General features: G+C 38.4%; 3 protein-coding genes across 3 annotated transcripts; all 3 read right to left on the bottom strand.

Moving 5' to 3' along the window:
- Window positions 1-3,974: 3,974 nt before the first annotated feature.
- On the bottom strand, window positions 3,975-6,773 carry LOC141622715 (exocyst complex component EXO70B1-like). Its single transcript, XM_074438719.1, has one exon. The coding sequence runs from the start codon at window positions 6,619-6,621 to the stop codon at window positions 4,603-4,605; it is 2,019 nt and encodes a 672-aa protein (XP_074294820.1). The 5' UTR covers window positions 6,622-6,773; the 3' UTR covers window positions 3,975-4,602.
- A 5,100-nt stretch (window positions 6,774-11,873) lies between these two features.
- On the bottom strand, window positions 11,874-17,257 carry LOC141622719 (uncharacterized). Its single transcript, XM_074438721.1, has 5 exons — window positions 16,960-17,257; window positions 14,717-15,632; window positions 13,998-14,093; window positions 12,656-12,792; window positions 11,874-12,333 (listed from the first exon to the last, which is right to left on the bottom strand). The coding sequence occupies exons 1-5, from the start codon at window positions 17,151-17,153 to the stop codon at window positions 12,171-12,173; spliced, it is 1,506 nt and encodes a 501-aa protein (XP_074294822.1). The 5' UTR covers window positions 17,154-17,257; the 3' UTR covers window positions 11,874-12,170.
- A 4,815-nt stretch (window positions 17,258-22,072) lies between these two features.
- On the bottom strand, window positions 22,073-25,923 carry LOC141622720 (sm-like protein LSM1B). The gene is made up of 5 exons (XM_074438722.1): window positions 25,709-25,923; window positions 23,495-23,563; window positions 23,292-23,407; window positions 23,139-23,201; window positions 22,073-22,382 (listed from the first exon to the last, which is right to left on the bottom strand). The coding sequence occupies exons 1-5, from the start codon at window positions 25,767-25,769 to the stop codon at window positions 22,305-22,307; spliced, it is 387 nt and encodes a 128-aa protein (XP_074294823.1). The 5' UTR covers window positions 25,770-25,923; the 3' UTR covers window positions 22,073-22,304.
- Between the last annotated feature and the right edge of the window lie 585 nt (window positions 25,924-26,508).

The raw sequence follows: 26,508 nt of genomic DNA on the forward strand, positions 1-26,508 counted from the left end.
AGCGGACCTAACCGAGTAAACACCATCCTTTTATCCTACCCAAAACCACGAATCCCCTGGCCTCCTATCGCTAAGACGGATATTCATAATACGAGTGGCCTCAAAAGGGAGGAACATACCTTCAATTTTCGCTAAATCCCATCTTGTGCCCGCGGCATCAAGTAACTCGCCAACACGAAGGTTCTCTCTACCGTCACAAGGAGTAATGACATGCCCCGAATGAGAGCCCAGCACCCAATTAAGGATCTTTCCACACCAGAGTATTCCGGCCATCCCCAACTCTCCGCCTTAACCCCTTCTTGAGCACCGCTTTCGCTTCCCAAATACCCCTCCATGTATAACTAGGATTATGCCCCAACTCCGCCTCTTAGAACGAGCTATCTGAAAATTATCGACCCCTTATTACTTGAGCCCATAGCGTATCACCATTCGAAATCAGCCTCCATGCCTGTTTACCAAGTAAAGCTGAGTTAAACTTCTTTAAGTCTCGAAAGCCCATTCCCCTTTGCTCTTTGGCTGACACAGACGGCTCCATGCAACCCAAGCAATCTTCCTCTTCCCACCATCACATCCCCACCAGCCCTCCACCTCACCTTGCCTATTCACCATTATCCACGCTTCCGTACCAACCCTCCTCCCCGCACTCTCCTCCATGTTCTCAAGCTCCTGCTCAACCTCCAGCACCCGCCTCACAACAGCCCTCGTATCCACCTCCCTCCCTTCAAACACCCTCTTATTCCTTCCTTCCCATATGACCCAACACCCAACAACAAACCTAACATAATGCTCGTCTCCTATCTCCCTCAACCTTGCCTCCACCCACTCCCTCACCCTCTCAAACCCGTCATGTCCTTCATCCTCCAAACCCATCCCATCCCATACCCTACCAACCCAGGTCAATTCGGGTCGGGTCAGTTAGGTTTTGACACATTATCGGGTTAGTTTGGGTCGGGTCGAGTCCTTTCGGATTTCCGGGTCATTTCGGGTATGTTTGTCGGGTCATTTTCGGGTCAAGCGGGCCGGGTTGTCTCGGGTCGGGTCATTTTCGAGCCAATGATTAAGAGAAAAAAGGCATTTCAAGTCTTTTGAGGTCAATTAAAGTTATGTTTTATCGGGTCATTTTCGGATCGGGTCATTTCGGGTTGAGTCTGTTACGGGTCCATTAAAGCTCGGGTCATTTTCGGGTCGGGTCGGGTCAATTCGGGTGCGGCATTTCGGGTCAATTTCGGGTCTCGGGTCAGCCTATTCGGATCGAGTCAATCGGGTCGGGTTGATTTTGCCAGGTCTAAGAGACATAATATATTTCTGAGTGGCGTTATAACCACAACAGTCCGTCTTGCTTCAGACCGCCTTATTTCAGACCGCAATAAGACCTCTCACAAGTGAAAAGCACATGGGTGGTGGGACACCACTATGTGCTTTCCCACCCACACCCTAAATAAGTTTTTTGTGAGAGAAAATGGTATCCGTCTGACAATTTCAGACGGATATAGCGGTCTGAAATAAGAATTTGCCTAACCACAATGGGTTAAAAACGTCTAACCGGTGGGGTCACATACGATTCCATTTGACAAAAATCCAAAATAGAAATGAACCATTCTTGAATCGTATGACCCACACATTGGACTTTAAAGCCCTGCCCTCAAATATGTACTTTTAAAGGTAAATCATAGAACGCCGGATGTCTGGTCAAGCTCTTACTGGTGTTATGTCACTCATGACGTTACACTTGCTTAAGGTTAGGACTTGGGGTCAACACAAAGTTAAGACGGGAGATATCCGTTTTATAGTTAGCTGAATGACAAAAAAGAATACGGAGTATCTAAGGAATAACAAAACTTTATCCCATCTATCTAAATAGTGTAGTACTTTAGCTGTTTTAACTACGAATACTCCGTATTAAGAGAGACTGACTGACATACGAAACACAAATACTATGAGACTCAAACTTCATTACTTCTGCTGAAAGAAGTACTCTTCACCAATCACCATTCTTTTATCCTTCATTTGCCACCATATCGTCTAAAATAAGGCGACAAATGTATGAACAGGACCGATCAAACAGATTGGACACGATAAGTTTAGGCTTAGCTTTTGACTCGACTATACAGGTCAGATCCGAATATGAAACTAGAATATAGACGAGGTTACCAACTTTCTTCTTTTGTTTGGGAGGTAAAAACCATGGTTGAAGCGGACATTTTGAAATAATATAGATATGAAATTATGGATGAAAACAATGTTTGAAATGTTTAGTTTGAATCCTTGGGACTTCAACAATGAGAACATGGATCACTTAACTAACCATCAAGCCTTCAAGAACAGAAAAAGACGGTAGGGGCCGGACCGAGTCTCCCAGTTCCAAGAACCTAATTCCGTCCTTGTCTTCAACCAAACTATCACTTCCTTCCTTTATTTTGACCTCTACACACCCATAAGAATTATATAGGCCACACAATTTTCCCACACATAATGACGGGACGTCGATTTTCATCAAACTAAGCAACCTTTCGTAGCTGAATGACTGAATTGACAGTCGACAGGTACCGGGTTCCCCTCTCTATTTATACTGCCATTATGACGCATTTGGCCAAAAAGAACATAAATCTACTTCTCGGCTTTTCTCGCTATGCTTCCGATCCTGTGCTGATATCGCCGATCTTAAATAACTAATCAACAAGCCATCAATACAGCTAATAAAATCCGAAACTAATTAATAATGTAACTCAAAAAGTCCTGTCTCATCTAAAAGATAATGGTGCCGTTGGAAAATTATGGAAAGCAATAATAAATTAATAATGTAGTTCACAAAGTCGCGAAAAAAAAGTTGTTATCGGTTGCAAAGACTCACGTTCATAATAATTAAGCTTCATATTTATATGGCCAACTATCATAGGTCATTTACTCAAAATGTACTTTCATCTTACTGTACTGAACCTTCATGTATTGGGCAGTCACGTACCGCCCAAAAATGCAGAAACGAACCAAGTAATCAGTAATCACACTATACAGTAGCAGAGTACGAGACTGATTATATGAAAGAAGAAACTGATAACGATGTTGCTGCAAGGAACATATTAATGCAGGTATATATGTAAACAGTAACTAATGTAGAATCTAGGAAGCATGTTTAACTTACTGGAACCGGAGATGGAGTCGTAAGAACAAGAAAAAGTACTCGATTTATCAATCAAGACTTGATAATTTTAGAAATCGGAATGAGATATCAAAATTCAAAAGAAAGAGGTTCTAACCTAAGTAAAGCTAAGTTATGCATGCACTAACATACTACGAGTCTACGATAACATCTTGAGTCGAACCTGCCTAAAACTAGCATTTAGGTTAACATAGAAATAGAAACTTTGTCTCAATATCATTGAGTGGGGGTGAGGGTACGCAATCACAGAATAAGGGTAATGGACGTCATGAAACAAAATAGATGAATGATATAAACAACCAGAATAAGAGCCCCATTCCCTACTAGTCGGAGACCATCTAGAAGGTATTGGAATTGTAACACAAAGAACCAACCATCTTCAGGATCCAAAACAAGGCATTCTGCCGAAAAAAGGCCTTTAAAGACCAAGCAACTAATTCCCCTTTCTCCAGAAATGCATATCTGACCGATTCAGTCATTTTCTGAAAGGATCACTCCACTTAACCTCTCCCTAAAGAAATGCGGAGTAAAAGAAAAGCACGACAGCATGGTGATGACCTTTATTTTAGAAAATTTATCACAGATAGCTTGCTTCACAAAAATGAACAAAGGCTATACCTAGTATACAACAGTCAACATCCCTAGTGTCGGACGATGTAGGAAGCTTGCAAGAGTAACATAGCTTGATTAACAAACTGGTCAATAAATCCTTACATTCTAAGACTACGTCTCAGTAACTATTCAACCGGATTTTTCATACTTTAAGGACCCACAGGTTAATAACCACACTTGAGCTTATAACAGCAAAAAATTTGAATGCTTTAATACAGCTATATTATTTCAAAAGAACAGATAACAGTAGAATTCAATTCAAGTAATCTATCTAATCCAACTAGTCAGAAAACAAAATAATGGTATAAGCAGATGAAGTTATTTCCAGTGGAATAAATACCATACAGAGAAAGAATGCTGATTATAAATAATTGCGCATTGAGGATAAAAGCACACGTTGAACAGTTTCCATATGAACAAAAGGCAAGAATCTAACGGTGGTACAAGCACAAGACATGCTTACAGGATAGAAGCGTGCGAAGTCTTGGATTCGGAGTGGCTTTCCTTCACATTTTGCCGCTTACTATCATGATATCCTCGATCAATAAGCCAAAGCAGCCCCAAAATTTGAAATCTCCAAGATACACCATTGATCAGGAATACAAAGACCCAATTACTTCAAAATTTTAAAGAATCAGGGTTCCTAGCTTCTTCTTATTTGGTGTAACGGAAGCTACAAGGAAAACTCTGATGCTGATTCGTTTCGGGCCTAGATCACAAGTAAATATCTCAAAAACTTTACCAACTAAGAAAGATGTCATGTGCATTGTTGTATAATTGGGTTACCCTCGCATCATAGTTTCTAGTTTCTAGCATCATGGTGGAAAAAATCATCATCCCTGTGACCTCCTCCGTAAGTGTTGCGTAGCTGGGTTACCCTCAAATAAATCCAGCACAGCCGTATCCAAATCTTCCCATGAATATTTGATATACTGCTCGGGATGCCTACCGCTTTCAATGTGACTCCTAAACCGGCCAAGGAAGGAACGGTAAGCTGGGAGCAACTTCTCAGCTATAGATATCCGCAACTCTTCTCGAAGCTGGGTATCAGGCACCAACCAAGTGGCTTGAACCCGATGGACTTCCTCGAAGATGGAATTGAAAGACTTAAACCGTTCCCTAAGCAGACTCTTGGACACTCCGGACGAGAAACTCCCCTTTACATGTAAACCTTCATCCCTTAAACAATTAAGGACTCTTACCCAAGTAGCCCTTTGATAATTTGTAGCAGCAATCCTGTATTTTCCGGTTAACTTCCTTAAATACTCGTCCCCAATCATCTCCCGAAGCTCAGGCGTTCCTTTAATCTTTTGCACAATATAATGCACATTATTCATCATGAAAAAATGAGCTAAAGAAGTATCTCTATAATGCTGGGACTTGGCCTCTAAATTGAATTCCAAAATAACAATCACCCAAATCAAATGCAATGCCAAGGTAGTCCTATCCTCCTGCAACTCGGTAAAGTCGAAATCTGGTACGGATAACTCCCCTGAATACCTCGAATTACTACTTGATGACGGTTTTGAAACAATCAACTCAATCAAAGTCTGCTTGTAATCAGATATCAAGCTAATATAATTCATCACATACCTAGTCAAAGGATGAATTGTACCACCAGGAACCGGAACCTTAGAAGGTTCCCTAAGCACCGCATTCTCAAACTCGGACAAAATCCCCCTCGCTGCTTCCGCCAACCGCGACAAAATCTCCGCCGCCTGAACCCTAATTGACTCCGCCGCCTTCGACTCAAACACAACATCAATATCAGGCAACAAATCAGCCAATGCATCATGCAAATCAAGAATCTTAAACAATTTCTCAGGTGATCTGCGACTTATACTAATCGCTTCAGCGAAATTAAACAACTGAATCGCCGGACCTTTAACCGTTTCAAGAAAACAAGCCTCCGAATATGACGAAGAAAACGAATACGACCGAGACGGCGACGACAGCGAAAAAAGCGGCTGTAACGGAGGCGTAACCGCCGACGATGAGCTCAATCCTTCAAAAATGAGCTCACTTAACCGTTTTTCGCTTGCGAAAAGAGTACGAATACAAACTTTCGCAGCTTTAATCCAATGGCGGATCTTATTCTCTAACGCATCCCATTCAAGTCGTTGAATATCACCAATACTCAATTTTTCAATCCCTAGATTTCGGAAACTCGCATCAACGCTCGATTTACGAACGCTGCCGTATACCTGTACGCATTCGCGTAGGTATCCGGCAGCGATCATTCGCTCCGCGATACTACGTAGATCGGCGACCGCATCTTCACCGATCAAATCGATCTCGCGTATACTCGTCGATAATCGCATACTACGCATAAACGATCCGCCTCCACCGCCGCTGCCGCTACCTCCACCACGACTACTACCGTCGGCTTCGGCCGCGGCGGCGACGGCAGCGGAGAAGTGATCGGAGGAGCGGGAATTGGAGTTAGACCGGGGAGTGTCGACGAGAAGCGACTCCGCATCAACGGGAGTAGAGCTGGAAAGCAGTATAGTCCGGAACTCATCCTCAAGACGAGCCATGGCGATTTGGATGGTGGTGGTTGTGGTGGTGTCGGGGTTAGGGGTAGGGGAGGAAAGGGAGACGGAACGGAGAGAGTTTTGAATATGGTCGACCGCTTGGAGGTAGCGGTCGACCTCAAGGCGATCGCCGGAGAAGATCATCTTATCTCTGGCCTCCTCAGAGACGGTGGAATCCCACCGAAGGATGATCTTCTCCGCCGACCCCAAACTCTCTACTAATACTACTCCTCCTAACTCTCCGCTGCTGCTAAAAGTACCGCATCCGTCCTCGGATGCGGTATGTGGCGGAGAGGAGCTATTTTCGGCTCCGTCCATTATTTTTTTTTTTACTACTAGTAGTATGACTAGTATGAAAGAAAGGTGGTGGAATTGGTGAGTGATGATGTAGTTGGTGTTTTTGTGTTGGATGCTTGGAAATGAAAAGGGGATAGAAATAGAAATGAACAACTTGTAGACGGACGACTAGTAGTGTATAGTATAGAGTATAGACTAGTTTAGTAGAGTAGTAGTTTTTTTTTTTTTTTTTTTTTTTTTTTTTTTTTTTTTTTTTTTTTGTTTTTTGACAATCGGGTTAACGAGGTCTACATATACGATTGTCAATTGTATCTGTTTTGTTGTTCATTTATGAATCTAAGACAATCTATCCTAATCTTTTATATGATTAGATTGTAAATATATTCGTTCTAACAGGTCAACCAGCTTAGTTTGTAAAATGAAAATGACAAAAGTAGTCACGAGATTAAGTACAATATAGAGTGCAAGATGTTAACATTGGAAGTATTATTTGCTTGAAAACTTGACCTGATAAGTCACACTACAAAGATCTAATTGTTATTATTGTAGATGTGCGATTAATATTTGTGACTAATACCGATTATGACTAGGGTTTACTCTTGGAGATAGATAACAATAACTTTTGTTTAATGTGAGAGATTATACTGATCTTGTGAATTTAATGGAGTGAGAGATTAGCAAAGTTGATTTTAAATTAAAACTAGTATGAGAAATTGAGGAGTTGATTTTTTGTTCATACCGAAATGGAGAATACTTTGCCACGAGTTTTCATACCTTATTCCAAGCTTTCTACAATAATTATGAAGTGACTAAGGGGGCGTTTGGTTCGGGAAAGGGTAAGAGAATTGAATCAAGAAAGGGAAAAAGAGGGTAATGAATGGGATGGCCCCTAATATAATTTCATGTTTGGTTGTAAAATTATAAAGAAAGGGAATCATATCATTTATTGTCCCTCAAACCAACAGACACCTCATCCACCACCTACAACCACCACCACCAACACAAACCACCATCTGATACACCGGCACCAGCACCACCCGTGCTGTCGGCGTCCCACCTCGCCGGGAAACATGTTCGCACGGCACCCTAATTCCCTCGCACAACCACAAATCCCCAACATATAAAGCACACAAGCACTCGTGAACCACCACCTCCACCCCCGAAACCTCTTCCCCCATCATCAAAAATACCAGAACTGGTGTTTATGGGGATGAGGGCGGAGGTTTCAGGGGTGATGGTGGTGGTTTGGAATTGGGGGTTGTTAATTGGGGTGTGTTAGACGGTGGCAAGGAAAGGGGGTCGCCGGCGATGGAGTGTGCATGGCTGGCGCCGAAAACAACTGTGGTGGTGTCAACGTCAGTTGAGGTGGATGGTGCCGGAGGTGGCGGTTGGCGGCAGGTCAAACTGACAATTGTGGTGTTGATTGTTGTTAGCAAGGGAATGAAAATTGATACCCTTGGGGGGGTGGGGGTATCAGTTTAGAGGGATAATAGCTGATTCTATCATTGAAAGTAGGGTAAGGGTAAGGAAAAATACACCAAACAAACATCAACAAAGGGAATTAAATCTTTTCATTCTCTTTCCCTTTCCTAATGACCCCAAACCAAACAGCCCCTAAATTACCAGTTGTGGATAGCCTACTCAATGACCAAATTACATTTTTTTTTGGCACAAATGCACAATGAACCCATTATGTAGACAATCGAGCTACTCTAAGATTCACGAGTGAATTTTTCTTTCTACAATAGTATGGTACTCAATTGTACAACATACATACTATTTTATTTCATTTAGACCAATATTAATTTCATACTTGAAAATTCTAGTTAGTTAGATAAAATATATGTACTTATATTTGTAGATATCATGTCATCTTTAGTTAACACACAATCTCATTGTGACTGTCTTTTTAAAAAGACTTTTTATAGCCCTCTCTCCTAATAAAAGAGGATTATATTGGAAGAGAAGGTTGTAAGAGGTCTTTTTGAAAAAACCGTCACAAGTATAATTTATTGCTAGATCAATTTTGATTCCATAGAAAATGGCACCAACTTGCTGAGTATTGCATAATTCACCAATTGGATGAGAGAACTTGGGGTAAGTAAACAAAGAATTTGGATCTCTTTATTTCCATCTCTTCATTTTCTCTCTAATACATTCATATTTTAATATATTTTCTCTTTTTATTTATTAAACTTAATTTCTATGAAATGATTACAAATATTAGATCATCACAAGAATTAATCCGAACTATTTATTATAAGTAATGAAGTCTATTTTTAAGTAAATGGAGAGAACTCGGACCGGTAAACAAAGAGTCTCCAAAATTGAAACTAGCCAATAAAATACATTGGTTAAACCAAAAAAAAAGGCAGGAAAACTGATGAAGAGGGTGGGTGAGCTGGATGCTCCCCCAAATAAGTGTGAATTATTGTGACCATGGTTTTCTTATGTTGCGTCGAACCCATACATACAACTATTTTCGCTTAATCACACAAATTATTAAATCATCATCTTCTATTTATTATTCAAGTCAACCAATATACAGCCTAATTATGCCGACATCCACGTGCATGCATGCATTGCTTAACACGTAAGCTTATGATATCATTCTCTTAAGTACCAAAACATAAATGCTAATTACACTTAAGTAAACAAATTAAAACAACACAAATTTTCATTGAAGACGTGCACTATTCGTCACAAGCTAAAGACGAATAGTGCTCCTTTTACAATATATCAGTGGCACTATCTATAGATGCTCCATTTTTTTTTTTGTCTTCAGCTTATGACGGATAGTATCCGTCACAAGCAAAAGACACTTTGTTAAAACAAACGAAATATAGATGGAAATTGTTATCTATTGTTAATACTCGTTCCATACCACACCAATGGTAACATTGACTTTTTCACACTTGTCGAGACACGTTTTGCAACGTGAATATCTTTAGCTACGCATTATTAAAAATTATAAAAAATTGATATTCTTATAGCATTCATGACGATAAATCAAACAAGATCTGTTAGAACTTTATTCATTGAATTGAGAGTTACATTTATTAAAACTGACAAAGAGAAGAAGTTAGAACTTTATTCATTGAAATCTATTGTTGTCCTTGCATTTTTCCTTGTTAGGTGTAGGTAAAGTTTAATTTTGAAGTAATTTTAAGCTCTGTTTGACATGTCGTTTCAAGTACTTATTTTGACTAAAGTAGTTTTTTTGTCAATAATTTTAGGTAACTTATTTTTTTTGGCGGTGTTTGGCAGTAGTTTATTTGCCAAAATAAGCTACCTGAAATGAAATGCTACCTAGGGTAGCATTTTAGATTTCAGGTACCCGATTCCAGGTTATATTACCTTTTTACCCTTTCAATTTATAATATAGTAAATAATTATTATATCCCTTTACGTCATTTCACCAAAATAAGTTACATTTTCAGTTAGTTTGTCAAACATTTTTTATATAGTCAGTCAGCTTATCAGCTCCTAAATCCTAATTTTCAGCTTCCTTATCTGGTTGATATCTTTTCAGCTCGTTTTACCAAACCGAGCCTTAGTCATGTAACTGCTATAGTGCGACCTAGCTAAAATTTTAGGCAGGATCCATATCCGACCCATGTCCAATGGATCCCAAAAAATTAGACCCATACCCAACCCATATGGATCCGACTTAAAGGAACTGGGTCGGGTCTTGGACCCACTGCAATCCCTAGTTAGGAGTTAGGACTCACCCATAAAACAACAAAATATCCAGTAAATTTCTTAAATATATCTTAGAAAAATAATCATCTGATTATCATTTAGAAAATAACAAGAACGTTCGCCTTCCTTAGTGAAAACAATATTGGATTGTTCTTTGCTCCCATCCGACATTGCAACAATGGCTCTCAAATGAAGAGCCTAGCTAGTCTTCGACTTCAATGACAATATCCGTTTTAATGATAAAATTGATCTAAATACTATCTTTTGATTTTTTATTTTTATTTTTTTTGTGGGTACATAGGAGGGGCTAATCCCCGATACTAGCTAGTGACGATACGAGATAAAGAAACACCTAGAACATCTTCACGAAGAATAGTGCGTAAATCTAAAGGAGGGGCAGATAAGATAGTATTTAACGAGGACGAAGACTCCTTGGTTAGCGAGCCAATCAGCAACACGATTGGCTTCTCTATAGGAGTGGTCTATCTTAACGGACCACCCATCTAGCTTTATTATCTCTTTACAGCGCTGGACTAGGGGACGTAACCCGTTGCTTAGTAGCTGATCATCCCGAAAGAAGCTCACACACGATTTATTATCCACAAGCACATGAAGTTTCGTGATATGAAGAGAACGGACATGCTCCAATCCGGCCAAGAGAGCTCTCATTTTGGCTCTCATTGAATTGCAAACTCCACAAGAAAATAAATAAGTTGGGACAAAATTACCAGAATCATCTCGTATAATTCCACCACATTCAGCCGGGCTGGGATTTAAATCAATTTTACCATTAAAACATATACTATACCAATTAAGATAACACAAATTCTCATTTAAGACGGAAGTATCCTCTCAAGTTTAAGAAGGATCGAACAATAACTCATTTGCATAGATAAGACAAACATCTTGTTATTCCCTAGATATTTCATTTTTGTCTTATCCATACAAGTGAGATACTACTTCCCATTTTAACTTAAAACGGATATAACCGTCTTAAAAATGACTTGTTGGTAAGATAATACTAACATCTATCCTAGCCTATAGAAAATATTAAAATAATATACATGGGTAGTACGTGAAGTATTTGACAGCGTGTATCAGAATCATTGAGCATATTATTCGATATATACTCCATAAGGAGCATTAATTAGGGCGACATTATACAAATGAAGAGGACAGGATACCGTATTCTTAATTCAATGGTGCACGAGTGGTTCACAGCAAATTGCTGGCAACATTAAGAAGGATCTAGAACCTTGTCTATCCCCCTTCCCTCCCCTTCCCTTCCCCCCTGCCTCGCCTCTCGGCAAAGCCATATTCTTGCACTAGATTCTCGCTAGCAGTGTATTACTCAAAACTCAAATCATATAGATTAACTTGAAAGCGGTCTAACAGTTAATCGTAGATAAGAGTAATAAGACCGATAACACAACATTATTATTGTTGCTGTCAATATATGAAAAACGACACTTATTTTCACGTAAATTACTACGTATCACATTATGTTTACAGTTTACTAGTTATCTACCATGCTTGTTATCGTTCGTACCAATGTACCATTATTGAAATAAAATCGATAATAACTGAACTACATATTATTAGGTCGTAGAATTTATTGGGCAGATATTAAACAATTGACTACAAGTCTACAATCATACAAAATCTATATGCATGAGCATGACATAACAAACCAATTTACTCAAGTAACTACAAACTAAAAGCAAAGCCAAGTATTTAACCCCGGTGAACTTCGCTTCTATGGATCATTCTTCAGAGTAAAGCTGGCAATACATATGGCTAATGTGATCTTCACAAGGACACAAATATGGCGATATGGTTACATAGCTAACTTAAATTGAAGACAGGACTTAGGCAGTCTTTTCTACTTCCGAGTCAAGATTAGATAGCTCCTTGCTTCCCAGCATAGGATCATCAGAAGGGGTTCGAAAATCACTTGACGGCAATGGGGCTGGCTTTATGAGAGTCAAGGTGCTATCTTTGTCAAAATCTTCGTCCCCGGAGTAAGCATACCTGTTTGCAGGTACAAGTCCCATGTGAGGGAAGAAAGTCAATGATTTGCCTGTGTCCTAGCTAAGAAGATGGTCTTACAAGACATAACTATGAGAAGACGTGACTTTGATTGCCCGCAAGGGTGGAGTCTAGTGGTTAAAACTTGGGTGATTCTTAAGGGTCTCAGGTTCAAGCCTATGCGTGGTCGTCCAAAAAAAAGACATGACTTTATCCTAGGCCATCAACAATGATATGCTCCCCCTCTGAGAGAGTGTTCTACCTAAATAAACACCTGAAGGCAACGGGAAATAAATCTGGAAAGCAATGAGAATTAGCTTTTTACCTCGTTGAGTTTTGAGACGGGGCCCAAAGGATGCAGATCACACATAGAAGAGAGAATGACAAGACATGCCAGAATGCTGGAATAATCCAAGCGTTCTGCCAGTGCTCATTATATGTGTCATGCGACTTGAAATATATCTGCAAGTACCAAAGTAACAAATTAAGAGATTATAATGGCATCAAGTATAATAGAATAAAGAGCATGGAAAATTAGTTTTACACTAGAGCTAGAAAACTTGACAGGTAGCTTTGTTTCAGAATGTTTCCATGAATCACTCCATTAACTGAAGAACTACTAGTAAGGGCTTGCTTGGAATGAGAGTAATTATTAAGGGAGTAATAGAGCTAAAATGAACTAAAAACTGGAGGGAAGGGATGGGGGTTGGAGATATAAATGGATAGAAATGGGGAAATATAGTGTAATATTCCCTCCATTAAGGGAGTAATTGTTCCCTACCTCTCCCCCCAAGTAATGCATTACCTCCATATAGAGGTAATAATTCCTCCCTCACCTCCTCTTTCCACCCTCCACAACCACCACTAACCTCCAATCTCCTCCTGTTTCTTATTTTAGCTCTCATTACTCCCTTAATAATTACTCCCATTCCAAGCAAGCCCTAAATAGTAATAATCTTGAACCAACATAAAGCACAAGTTTTCTGCTTTATCCACAAAAAAGAAAAAAAAAAAACTAGCCATCATGGCCTCATTTGAAATATTTAATTCACAAACAACCAATTAGCAGAGCCCTCTGCATCCACAATAAATTCGCCTCTTATTATTTTTTACAGTCCAACTTATGACGACAGAATCCACACAGGTATTTAGGAGGAAAGGAACGCCTTACATAACTGCTTTAGCCAACCATACAAATGATGGTAGCAACAAATTTTACTGTTTAGACCTAGAAGTGAATCAGATAAACTAAGGGGTTATGTTAAGTTGCTGTATGAGGGTCATCATGATTTTTCGTTGCAGAAGTAACTGCCTGAGTTTCTTGAAGCCTGGAACTCCCAGTTAATTCTGGTTTAAGAAATCAGGAACTAGCTCTTTTTATTTTCGTACAAACTTCCGTTTGTTTCATTTGATGTATGTTCAAAATGAGGGCTGTTGCAAGGTTGCATTCAATACATTGGGCTATTTGAACTTTTGAAGACAACCGCAGAATGGATATGCTTGCAGAATGCAGAATGTTTTAAAGAAAAACTAGTTGTACACACACATACAAAAAAAGAAAAAAAAATTATAAACAGATAGAAGGAAAGAATTATCGCAAGAACGGCCCTGAATGTGAAAGCAAGAAACTATATGAATCTTAGTAAGACGTCTGCAGTTTTATGTACCTCATAGCATATCCAACCCACAGACACAAGAACAGCTACCATCAAAGCATTGGTGAACTTCCTATATATATCCAGCTTTGCCATTATCCGACGAGCCTGAATAACACAACAAAGATTTAACGAAAAGGAAATATACAAATTTTATTATATCTCGACATCACACAAAACCAGACAGATAAGATAGGGGCAACATGAAGAGTTTTAACATCTTATTGCATCTTTGGTATCTTAACTACCTAGATAGTTCAGAGGAATAATGAAACTCTATACTATTTCTGGGTGCTAAATTGCAAATTATCAATAAGGCCAATAACAAGAAGTCATAGACAAACTGGACAAGGTTAACTGCAGAAAACCATATGATCTCAATACTAGTCTGATAGTAATGTTGTGCACTTGCAAGTTGCAACCACAACCAAAAGAGAGTTCCTCAAACAGCTGCAAGCCACAGGGTCACCTTAAGCCCTAAGGTATAATCATACAAACGTAAGTCACATAACAAACAGAAGTTTCAAGTAAGCTTAGAATGTACACATAACTCCTTGCCCAAGTAATAATCCCTATAGTACCATGACTACCCAAACAGTGCAAACAATGATATGCATTGATCAATGTCATCAATCAACTTACAAAATATTTGCATATAAACAGGCATGGTCATTGGTCTCACAAGAGTTACTTTGACGCAAGTAATGGAAGATAGAAGCAGGGAAAACTACCTGAAGCTTATTTAATGTAGAAGAAAGAGAATTGAAGGTCCATAATATGAAAACAGCATCCCATAATCCAACAGGCAGGACCAAAAAAAGTCGTGCTTTTCCAGAAAGGTCGCTAATAGTTCCAACATTTTCCACTAACTCAAGCACTTCCGATGCAATAAAGAACGTTGCTCCAAGCGTAACAACTTTGAACGTGATACCACCAAGAGTGGGTCTTACAACTCCATATCCCATCGCAACCATCAATACGAGCAGACGGGAAACAGTACGCTTGATTGTACCAAAGGTTACAGCCCAAACAGTAATCCCAATTGGTCTTACTCCAGTTTCACTAAATTCAGCATAATCAAAGTACCACAGAGCCATCTCAAGCATTCCCAGTGTTATAACTAATGTTATACAGTTTTGAACAGGAAGAACTTCTTTCCAGAATCTTGCGTACTGCGAGAACCAGAAAATGCCAAGAATCACAAATGCAAGTGACATATATCCATAGAATTTCACGAGAGGGGCCATTCTACCAGGTAGGTAGCCAGTAGGGTTCTTCCACACGGTTTTACCCTCCACTACCGCATCCTGTAGACTTGAATCACAATGAATGAAGTACAAATTGTACATCCCGGTTTTTGTAATCTGAATTGATCTAGAAGGAAAAGTTGCTTCAGATTCATCAACCTCGAAAGGGACACTAAATACTTGTGGCCAACCAGGATTTATAGCAGATTGGCGATGAATAATCTCTTTTTGTCTACAAACACCAAGTTTTGCAAGGTCTTGAGTACAGCAGACAGCTCTTTGACCTCCATAAGCTGAACCACCTATCGTTTCCCTATCATCTACCTCAAAGATTATGGCATGGACCCTAGTACTGAAGTTGGAGGAAGCTAGGGGTCTTCGGAATGTCGTTCTCTCAAATCTGGATTTAGAAAGAATGAGGAAGTCGATGAAGTTTCATGCTTAAAACTGCGTAAATAATATTCCAAGTTGCAATCAACATATAATAAAACACTACTTATAAACTACAAGAATGAGAAAAAAAGACTATTCATTGGCATTCTGCAAGGTCCCATGTACGGAGTATCTCCTACAATAATGTTTTCACTTTACGCATATTAATATCAAGGACCGACCTCCAACACTCCTTTAAGAGTACCACATTCTTATGTTAAGCCTTGTAATCTTGTATAGTACAAGACAAATATGGCAGACAATTTCAAAACGAATGTGCTCCAAGCCTCTGACTAGATACTGGACGAATCAATTAGAGTAACCATCCTCGTCACACAAAAGTGAGTCCATTCATAAGCCTGAATGAGGTTTTGTCCAAAATCCAAATGACAATAGGTAAAGTAAATCACTGGTTTATAAGCCGATCAGGGAATGCTATTTGATCAATGTGAAACACCTACATGTCACACCTACTGGGCGAATTCTATTAACTTCGAGTAACCTAATCTCAAGCTTTAACTAACAACTCACTCGTTTAGAAAGTGATTAGCTATCTGCTGTTTAATCAATGTCAAACACTTACATGCCACACCAACTCAGCGAAATCTCTCAACTTCCAATAACTCTAACTAACAACTCTCACTCTCGTTCATAAAATGTGAACTATCTCCTGTTTAATCAATGTGAAACACTTACACGCGAACACCAACTCACCAAAATCTCTCAACTTCCAATAACCTCATCTCAAGCTCTAATTAACAACTCTCACTCTCGTTTATAAAGTGATCAACTATCTCCTCTTTAATCAATGTGAAGCACTCACACACGACACCTAATCTGCAAAATCTCTCAACTTCCAATAACCTCATCTCAAGCTCTAATTAACAACTCTCGTGATCAGCTATCTCCTGTTTAATCCAATGTGCAACACTTCCCAGGACACCAATTCAGCAAAATCTCTTCACTTCCAATAACCTCGTCGCAAGCTCAAATTAACACCTCTCCTAAAAATACAACACATACATTCTCTTCTCAACGTTTCGCAAATTAACAGCATCACAATTACATAAAATTCTCAGCTAATCACAACACAACAAAATCCTCTAAACATCAAATTTCAATACACAAAACAAATAACTTAAAAATCACACTTAATTGATGAAATCGATAACGAAACACTTCAATTGAATTCAAAAAGTACTAGATCGAGCTCTAATACTAGTAATAATAAAAATCGATAATTAAAAATAAGAGCGGAAAAAAAGAGGAAAAGGAGGAGAGTGAAAGCGTAATACCGAATGAAGGAATCGCGAGAAGGAGAAGCGTAAATTCCTTCGCTACCGCCATGGACGACGAAAGAGTTTCCTTTGCTTATGAATTTTTGAGCTTTGTACTCGTGCACCGAAGCTTCTGCTATGGCGGAAATAAAGAGGAGGATAAGAAGTGCCGCCATTGGAGGTGACGTAAGCTTGCTCGAGGTTGTCGTCATTGCTCGTTGAAGAAAGAAGGATAGGTGGTGGATCTGCTCAGAGTATAGTCAGTGTGAGTGAAGTGTTAATAGAGACTTGATTTGACTTAGATTGTACTTCCTCCATTCAACTCCACTCTACCTATTTCACTTTTGTACACTATTCACAATTATGTATTTAATTTTGCACCAATTCTTATTTCAGACCAAGGTATCCGTCTTATTAATAAGACGGATACCATATTCTCTCACAAAATACCCATTTAGAGTGAGTGGAGAAGCACATGGGAGGTCCCACATTTGTCCCCTCTACCCATTTCCTCTCACACAACGATCCGTCTTAAAATCCAACCCGTTTTAAGCAAGACTTACTCTTAATTTTGATTTTCTCTCGATACGTAAGTGCAAATATATTCATGTGAGATCTTGTTTGATTCGTCTTTACGAGTATATTAAAAATATATAACTTTTATAATTTTTGCAAATACGTAGCTAACGTTATTTAACGCGTAAAACACGCGTTGGCAAACGTGAAAAAGGAAAGTGGTAGAGTGGACTTGAATGGAGGAAGTATGATGTAAGCATTAATCCTTAATCAGTTAGTCTCACTATAGTCGGATATATCCGTCTAAAGTGAAAGACGGGTCAAATATGTTTAAAATGGTCCTATGCTTAAAGTGGGTGGATATTTGACCCGTTTATAATGAGAATTTCTGTTAATTAAGGTTATAAAGTTATTTTTGAATTCATTTCATGCTTACAACCGTCCTAAAAGACTAGTTAACTCGAGAGTTGAGATCTTTGAAACGACTAGCAAAATTACGACTTCAGGAGTAAGAGGTACTTAGAGTAATTTACGTAAACGTCAACTAATTTAGCTGGTAAAGTTATTTAAGATTCATACACGTGCTTGATAGTGAACTTGTATGTTGGAACAGTGGTTGGGGGAATGAAAAGAAGATTGACGTCGGATTGTCGGTGCTGTCAGATCTTAGGTTGATATGTTGAATAAAATCACAAATTCTTATTTTAGACCGTCATATCCGTCTGAAATGATCAGACGAATACCATTTCCTCTCACAAAAAACCCATTTAGGGTGTGAGTGGGAAAGCACATGGGGGTGTCCCACCACCCATGTGCTTCTTCTCACTTGTGAGAGGTCTTATTGCGGTCTGATTTAAGACGGTCTTAAGCAAGACGGACTGGAATAAAATAAACTTTTTTTTTTTTTTTTTTTTGATAGAAAGAAAGTCGGACGACCCACAATTACCTAGCATTCTTAGCTAGATTGTGAGCAATCCTATTCAAAGACCTAGGACAGTAACTCAAAGTAAAACAATGACAACTTAAAAACAAAGTAGAAATATAATCCAAAATAGTCTTGATCTCCTGATGTGGATCCGAAATGCCAGCAACTTGTAAGACGAGACTTAAACAATCTGTTGATGCATCAAAGTGCCTGAACCCATGCTTCAATCCATCTGAAACTGCAAAAAACAAAGCTAAACATTCAGCTTGAAGAGGAGAGGAAGCCCAAAACCGTCGTTGACCAAACTGAACCATGGCACCAGTCATATCTTTAAAGAACCATCCTGCAGTTCCTCGAAAATCAGAAGTCCAGGAAGCATCACATTTAAGTCTAACATGATTTCCACAGAGAGAGTCCGCAATGATTGCAACAGGAAAATGATCCTTTATACGCACTACATCATGAGAGGAATAGATATCCATATTAAGAAGGAAATTCTTGGATTTGTTAACTGATCCATGAGCCGTAATGTTTGCCATAGCATCTGAAAAAAGAGCAAGCATAGCAGCAGAAAAAAGACGAAAGCGGTTGTGAAAACAATGATCATTCCGTAGACACAGATTTGCCAAAGAGTGCTACAGAAGAAGGAAATAGCATCCACACCCTTTTCTTTGGTCAACAAAGTACACCAGTTAATAATCCATCTTTGGATAGAAATATTATTCCCCACATTACTTCTAATCCCCAATGGAGAACCCAGCCAAATTCTAGACGAAGTAGGACAGTCACGGAAAAGATGATTAAGCGATTCAATGTTATCCGTCTCCGACGAACAAAGACGACAGTTAAAATTCCAGTTCAAATTCCGTTTCATAGTTGCTGCCCCATAAGGAATAGAATCAGAAAGAATTTTCCAAAGAAAAACTTTCCATTTAGCAGAAATAGGTAATCTCCATAATCGTTGTTTGCAGAAAGAAATCGTAATCGGATCCATACGATTTAAATCAGTAGAAGAAGCCTTTTCCTCCCAAAGTTTGGCGAAAGCTATTGCATAGCCACTTTTGATTGAATATTTCCCAGTTTTGGTAGCCTTCCAATACAGCATATCCATATTGTCAACAGGCGGCACTGGGACAGCCAAAATAAAAGGAATAGCCTGGCTACCACAAAGCTTTCGAATTAAATCACCATCCCAAACACCATGTTCATCATGCAACTGACAGACATTAATTTTGGGTTTAGAAGCAAGCACATGATCCGGGACATTTAGGATTTGTGCCAAAGTTAAACCATGGAGCCAATTATCACGCCATAGATCAAGAGTGGAAGGAAAACCAATTTGATAAGCCGATTGCAGACGCAAGAGTTCCAAACCCCAAGTAATCCCTCTTTCGCCCCATGATTGACATCCCAACTTTCGATAAGAAGGAGACATAAAACTTGCAAAAGACAAGTTATACTTTTTGCCAAGAACTCTTCCAATTAGACTATTAGGAAATTGAAGGATCCTCCAACCAATCTTAGCCAGAAGACTCTGATTCAAACAGCTTATATTTCGTATTCCCAAGCCCCCACTAGATTTTGGAGCATTTAAAAACAAATTACTACTCCAATGAAGACCCACTCTCATTGCAGTTCCCCTCCACCAAAATTGTGAGAGCAAAGAATTAATCTTTGAACTCACACTTACCGGCATTTTAAATGCCGATAGAGAGTAAATAGAAAGTGAAGATAAAACCGAACAAATAAGAGTAAGTCTTCCAGCAGGAGATAAGTAACTGTTATTCCAACTAAGAATACGCTTCCGAACCTTCTCAACGACCAAGGCAAAAACCTCCTTCTTAGAGGATCCAAAGTCCGTTGGAAGACCTAAATATAAACCAAGCTCCTTATTGCCAGGGGCCTTCAAAATTTTCATACAATCTTTCGAGACACGCATAGTGCAGCTAGGACTAAAGGTGATTGAAGTTTTATCAACATTGATTAATTGTCCCGAAGCAGTACAGTAGTCTTTAAGAATATCACATAAAACCTGACATGATTTCTGATTTGCCTCAAGGAAAAAGATTGCATCGTCTGCAAAAAGCAGATGAGAAATTGGAGTTGCACCCCGACATACCGAAATTCCTTTTAACAACTCCTTCTCTTGAGCTACACATAATAATTGCGATAGAACCTCTGTACCAAGAGCAAATAGATATGGAGATATAGGATCCCCCTGTCGAACACCCGCCTTAGGTTTAAAACTTTTACCCGGACTACCATTCAACAAAACTTCATAAGAAACCGAAGAAACGCAGTTCATAATAAGATCGATAAAATTCTCAGGGAAGTTCATAGCCACCAGAGTGCACCTGATGAAGTTCCAATTAAGCCTATCGTATGCTTTACTCATATCCACTTTAATAGCCAACAAACCTTTCTTACCCTTCTTCTTCCTCGATATGTGATGAAAAAGTTCATGAGAAAGCAAAACGTTATCACTAATATGACGGCCAGGGATAAATCCATTTTGATACTCCCCAACAAGAGAAGATATGACCCTTTTAAGTCTATTTGAAATACATTTCGTCACAATTTTTATAATAACATTACAAAGACTAATGGGTCGATAATTCTCAACCTTTTCAGGAGTACCAGTCTTGGGTATTAAAACAATAGAAGTACGGTTAAACTCAAGCAGAATAATACCCTTATTCAAAATCTCAAGAACCGCCTCCTCAACCTCTCGTTTAACATGGAACCAATATTTTTGATAAAAAAAAGAGTGGAATCCCGTCCAGGACTGGTGATTTAAGAGGCCCAAGTTGAAAAACAGCGGTACGAACTTCTTTCCTTGAAAACAGTTTAGAAAAAGAATCACGTTGGTCATCATCCAGCTTAAACTTAAGATTGGAAAAAAGTTTCATGTACTTCCTCGAATACTGCAGAAAAGATTCCGGTTGAGTATGAACCCTATAAATCTCATGAAAATAAACGTTGAAAAGATCCACAACCTCAGTATTGTCAAAAGCCCACGTTGAATCAGACCTCTTAACTCCCACAATGAAGTTTCGATTATACCTGTTCTTAACAGAATTAAAGAAGAATCTAGTGCATGCATCACCTTCCTTAATCCAATTAATCTTCGCCCTCTGTTTCCAGAAAAGGGTTGCCGCTCTGTTAAATTCGATATACTTGGAATGCAAATCCACATACTCACTTTCATTATGGCCATTAAAAACCTTTTCCAAAACTTGCGAAGTTACTAACAGATGTTCCTACAATTCTTGTTTGCCAGTCTATTTCTTCTTCCAACTGACTCAAATATACTGCCAAAACATTGTATAAATGGAAATATTTGATAGATTAGTGAATAGAACATTCGGGTCGGCTTGCTTGTCATTTCAAATATGGTTGTCTGCCTTGTCAGATCCTTCGAATCATATTGATTCAGTTTCGGTCAGATTTATAAAGTTTCTGTTGGAAATTAGTCATTTTGGCCGGTATACTTTTCGTTATGGTTATTTTCAGGTTTGGTCAATTGAGCGGTTTTTAAGTTCGGATCCTGTAAGTCCATAAATCACCATTGTAAGATAACTAACCAACAATGTGACGGATTTTGTCTCACATCACAAGCTTGTGAGTTGTGACGGATTTTGTCCGTCACAAAATGTAAAACTTTGCATAAAATACAATAAACAAACCAAAGAAAGTGAAGACTTGGACATAGAATACAGCCATCAACTAATGATTGTAGTTAATACAGTACAGAAGCTTGTAAAGCCCATTAAGAGTGCTAAGATTGATTTACTAACTAAAAACATTGCTGAAAATAAGCATTAATACTTCACACACACAGAGAGAATAACCGGAAAAATCTGTAATACCGGCTTCAGAGGATCTAGAACCATTAGTATGATGATGCAGGTGACAGGACGCTTTAGTCCATATCGAGGAACTCCATCCTCTTTCTCATTGTGCCTTTAAGATCACAAGCATCCCTCTCTGCTTTTTGGGCCTGAAAGAAAGCGAAAGACGAGACAAACACACAGATTCAAGACTGACTAACTAAGAAATAACGAGAACATGAATGAAAAAAAGAAAAAAAGGATTAAACTCAAGTAAGATTCTGAGCTTGCAAATGATATATAAGTTGCACCAAAAGAAAAGAATTTTCATGGACGGAAAGTATAACAAAAGCAATAACATTTTTCCACTGCCCCTGCACGGCTCCCCCGAGTCCCGCCCATGAGGCCATGACCTTTACCCACTCACCTGTGTCAAACAGTACGATTTTTTTCGTTTCCTCTCTTTTTCAGCAGACCCATAGCCAATTCACAAAACTAGAAACGTAAACAACTTATAAAACAGTTTCCTTTCTTACATCGTGTGAAGCCCTAGAATAGCAAGTCTTTGGCTCCAATGAAAACATTGGTGATAAAAAGAAATGGGGAATTATGAATTAGAACAGAGGTATAGGTTCGGGATGTTTTTTTGCGGTTTAAGTAACACGTAAAGCCATGCAGAATAACCTTACTACATTAGTATTCCGAAAGTCCTCTGGTTCACTATAAGCTTGCTAAGAGACAAACTGATACGGAGTCTCCTTGGATAACAATGACCTACACTCACTCATACACATGAAATCCTTCACATGCGAGCATCTAATACTAAACCTAAATGATCCGTACTATCCATATATAAAGACTAGAAATAGTTGACGCATACATCAGACAAATAAAAGTAAATAATAAAACAGTGCATCATCCTTTACCTTTCTAATATCGGGGATTGATACACGAGTCATATGAGGGGGAAGATCGTCTTTCTCTGAATCCTAACCATTCAAGTAGAAGATTACAATATACAAACAAGAACTTAAAAGGCGTATTCAAGAGAAATGCGAGGTGCCGAACATATCACATACCAGTTCACCAATTAAGACCACATTCTCCCCACGTATAACATATAAACCTAAAGGGATATCGCAATAAAGTTCACCAACAATGACCCTTTCACATGCACCTTCAAGAACAGCATTTGCTACATACAAGTAACATACTCAGCTGAATAAGCATAGAACGAAACTAAATTGGATTAATCAAACACAAAACTTAAGCAGAAAGATACCAAATTGATCAAATGAACAAAGTGTGCCAAGTAGTTTTTTCCCATCTCGCAGCAAGACAAGAATTTTTCCTGTATGTAATTAAAAGATGATTAAGGAACTTAATATATTGACTTCATAGATCAAATGGGCATCTAGCACTCTATTATAGGTATTACAGCTCTTCGGCCAACAATGTCCTTGAGGTTTTATGCCATAGATACCCTGTATATGACAACATTATGCACTGAAATAAACAAGGATACTGCCTGGTTCCTACATACTAACACCTTATTTACAAACACCACAGCGGTAGCCCCAAATCAACAGTTAGGATAATGTCTACAGAAGAAAAGGTTGCACTTTCCCTCAATTTCTACCTAAAGCCATGAATAACATTAAATACTCGAGATCAGGTTCAAGGTCACAGCCTCACAGGGATGAGCAAGTTAAAGAAAAAATCCCCCTGTCAAGTACTAAGTCAACTAGAAAAATCGAGGAGAAAGAGACTTCAAATTTTAAAAATATAGGATTAGGGAACGTTTATTTTGTGTAGTCTCAGTCTTTATCAAGCACGAAAGAGGCTGAATGCCAGGCTCTTTATTACTAATATTATAAATTTTGTTTTACAATGAAAGAATGACCAGCATTAGGCATATTAGCCACCAACAGTCTTGCCGGTTCATCTCTGATTAAACCCAAAACCAGACTCCCATAAGTCCGCTTGACAATTAGTGGAATTAAGCCTTTGGTCTCTAAGATCAAAGCTGCTAAACTAGCCTTTAGAACTGATGCCAACCCGGTTATCTCTAGATTAGCAGTGATTGACAAGAAAAAAACGGTAAAAGACTCCTATCTGTCGACTATATTTTCACAAAACCACCAAAAACATCACAACAATTTATTCCCCATAATCTACCCAGTATCTTAAACATGAATCCTCTTTCTCCATAGCTATGCATGCATACTCATAGTCTACATTATTAGAACTTAAACACATTTAGATCTTTCTGGACCTTTCAGAATTCTACAATGTTCAGTTGGTATTACAAAAAAAATCCAATGTTGACCAACAAAAGCAATGTATTACTTGAGATCCAAAAAATATGGATTAAAAAAATCTCACAGCAAGAAAGGTGTCATTTTACCAACTTACGATTAACCCGGTGTTACTTAAAAATATAATCATACATGATAAAACATGCATAACCTGATGGTAAATATAAACAACACAGGAATTTAAATTCACGTGAATTGTAAAATGGGCATATTGTTTGGTTACCCCAATTCATATGAATTGGAAGTTCCCGTGAATTCCAATTCCACCATAATGGAGGAAGTTGCTTACCTAGGCCCCCCTAGGTAAGTCAGAATGCCTACATGAATTGCACCTCCTCCATGGCAACCAAACATTATTTTCTAATTCACGTGAATTCCAAAATTACGTGTTTTATTACTTCCTAGGCAATACAAATTCCTACATGCAACCAAACGACTCCTAACTCTCTAAACACCCAAACATAGCAATATAAGAGTAGTTGATAGAATGATACTCCATCCGTCTTTTGTTTATCTTTGATTAAAACACCCCTCACAAATACTAGAAAAGGTAAACAAATGATTGAGACGAAGGGAATAGCATAATACTTTGCATTTAAAGACCTCAAATGACACAACAATTCTTGAGTAATAGGTGAAACCAATCACTTCATTTATGTCCAAACTATGTGTAAACCCCTTAATTCCGTTGATCAAAACCTTAAATTCATCACTAATAATCCTCTAATCTTCGATCCCGCTAATCCGAATTGACCTTTCATTTGCTTTCCCAATATCTACTGCTAGCTCCATATAATCAATCAATCTCAAGGACTAATCAATCAACCCAACATGGAATTTCAATCCAAAAACAAGATGACCCAAAACTCAAACAAAACCCACAAATTAAAGTCAACATCTAATTCATCAGAACATTACAAAAAAAACCCAATTCACACATATAGCATAACATCAACAATATCCCAGTGCCTCAATGGCCCCCGCAAATTGCAGGTATACGCAGCCTTACCCTTGTCTTAGCAACACAAAGAGACTGTTTCAGAATGACCCAAGATGATAATTGGGTCAAGAAGAAACTAAAAAGACAGAAACTTTAAGAATAAACAACCATCAAAAGGGTGAAAGATGAAATCTTTAGTAATTAAAGAAAGATATAAAGAGAGAATTAGTGGAATTACTATCAAGATAACTTGCGAGAGATGTTGAAAGGTAGAGATCTTCTGGGCCTGCCCACGACATTGGTTGGATGATCAACTTCCAATATTTTGAGTTGGAAAAAATTACCCAGAAATTTAGGTAAGCAATAAACTTGAGGTTTAAAATCGACTGGTACTTGTCTAAAGATCGTAAATTCTGTATTTAAAACGATATTCATATATAAATTACACAAAATCTCGCAATGGCGATATCCGCTCATGATGCATGACGGATCGCTTTTCTCTCAAAAAATTGAGTTGGTGGGAAGCGCGTGAGTCTTGCCCTTGTCCTCTCCTTTTTTCAGAGAGGTCTTCACCATGATTTTTCATGTCACAAAGAAGACGCTATTTTTGTATAAATTATTACGGAGTATTAATTTAGTAATTTGTGTTTGGTATAGTGATAATCCTTTTTTATTTTATTTTTTATATTTAAAATTGTTTTAAAGGAAATTATTACTATTTAAAGTCTTAAAGTAAAGTAAAGTGCAACGAGTTGTGTTCTAAGTAAATTTTCATTATTTAACAAATTAAAATACGTTAAAAGTAACTCTAAAGACAGAACTTACTTGAAGAATCAATTTGTCCCTATAAGTTATTTACTTACTCCTCGGTCACAAACGTATTAGACACGTCTCTTCTAAGCTCACCACACAAAGTGGCCGGCCGTTTGAGCTTTCTATTCCATATCTACGTTGTACCTTATTTAGTTATTTCGTTAAATAGTTTTAATCCAACAAATTCAATTTTTATACTTTTTTGGGAAATATTATTTCAATTGG

Source organism: Silene latifolia, chromosome X (assembly GCF_048544455.1).
Source record: "Silene latifolia isolate original U9 population chromosome X, ASM4854445v1, whole genome shotgun sequence".
Lineage (NCBI taxonomy): Eukaryota > Viridiplantae > Streptophyta > Magnoliopsida > Caryophyllales > Caryophyllaceae > Silene > Silene latifolia.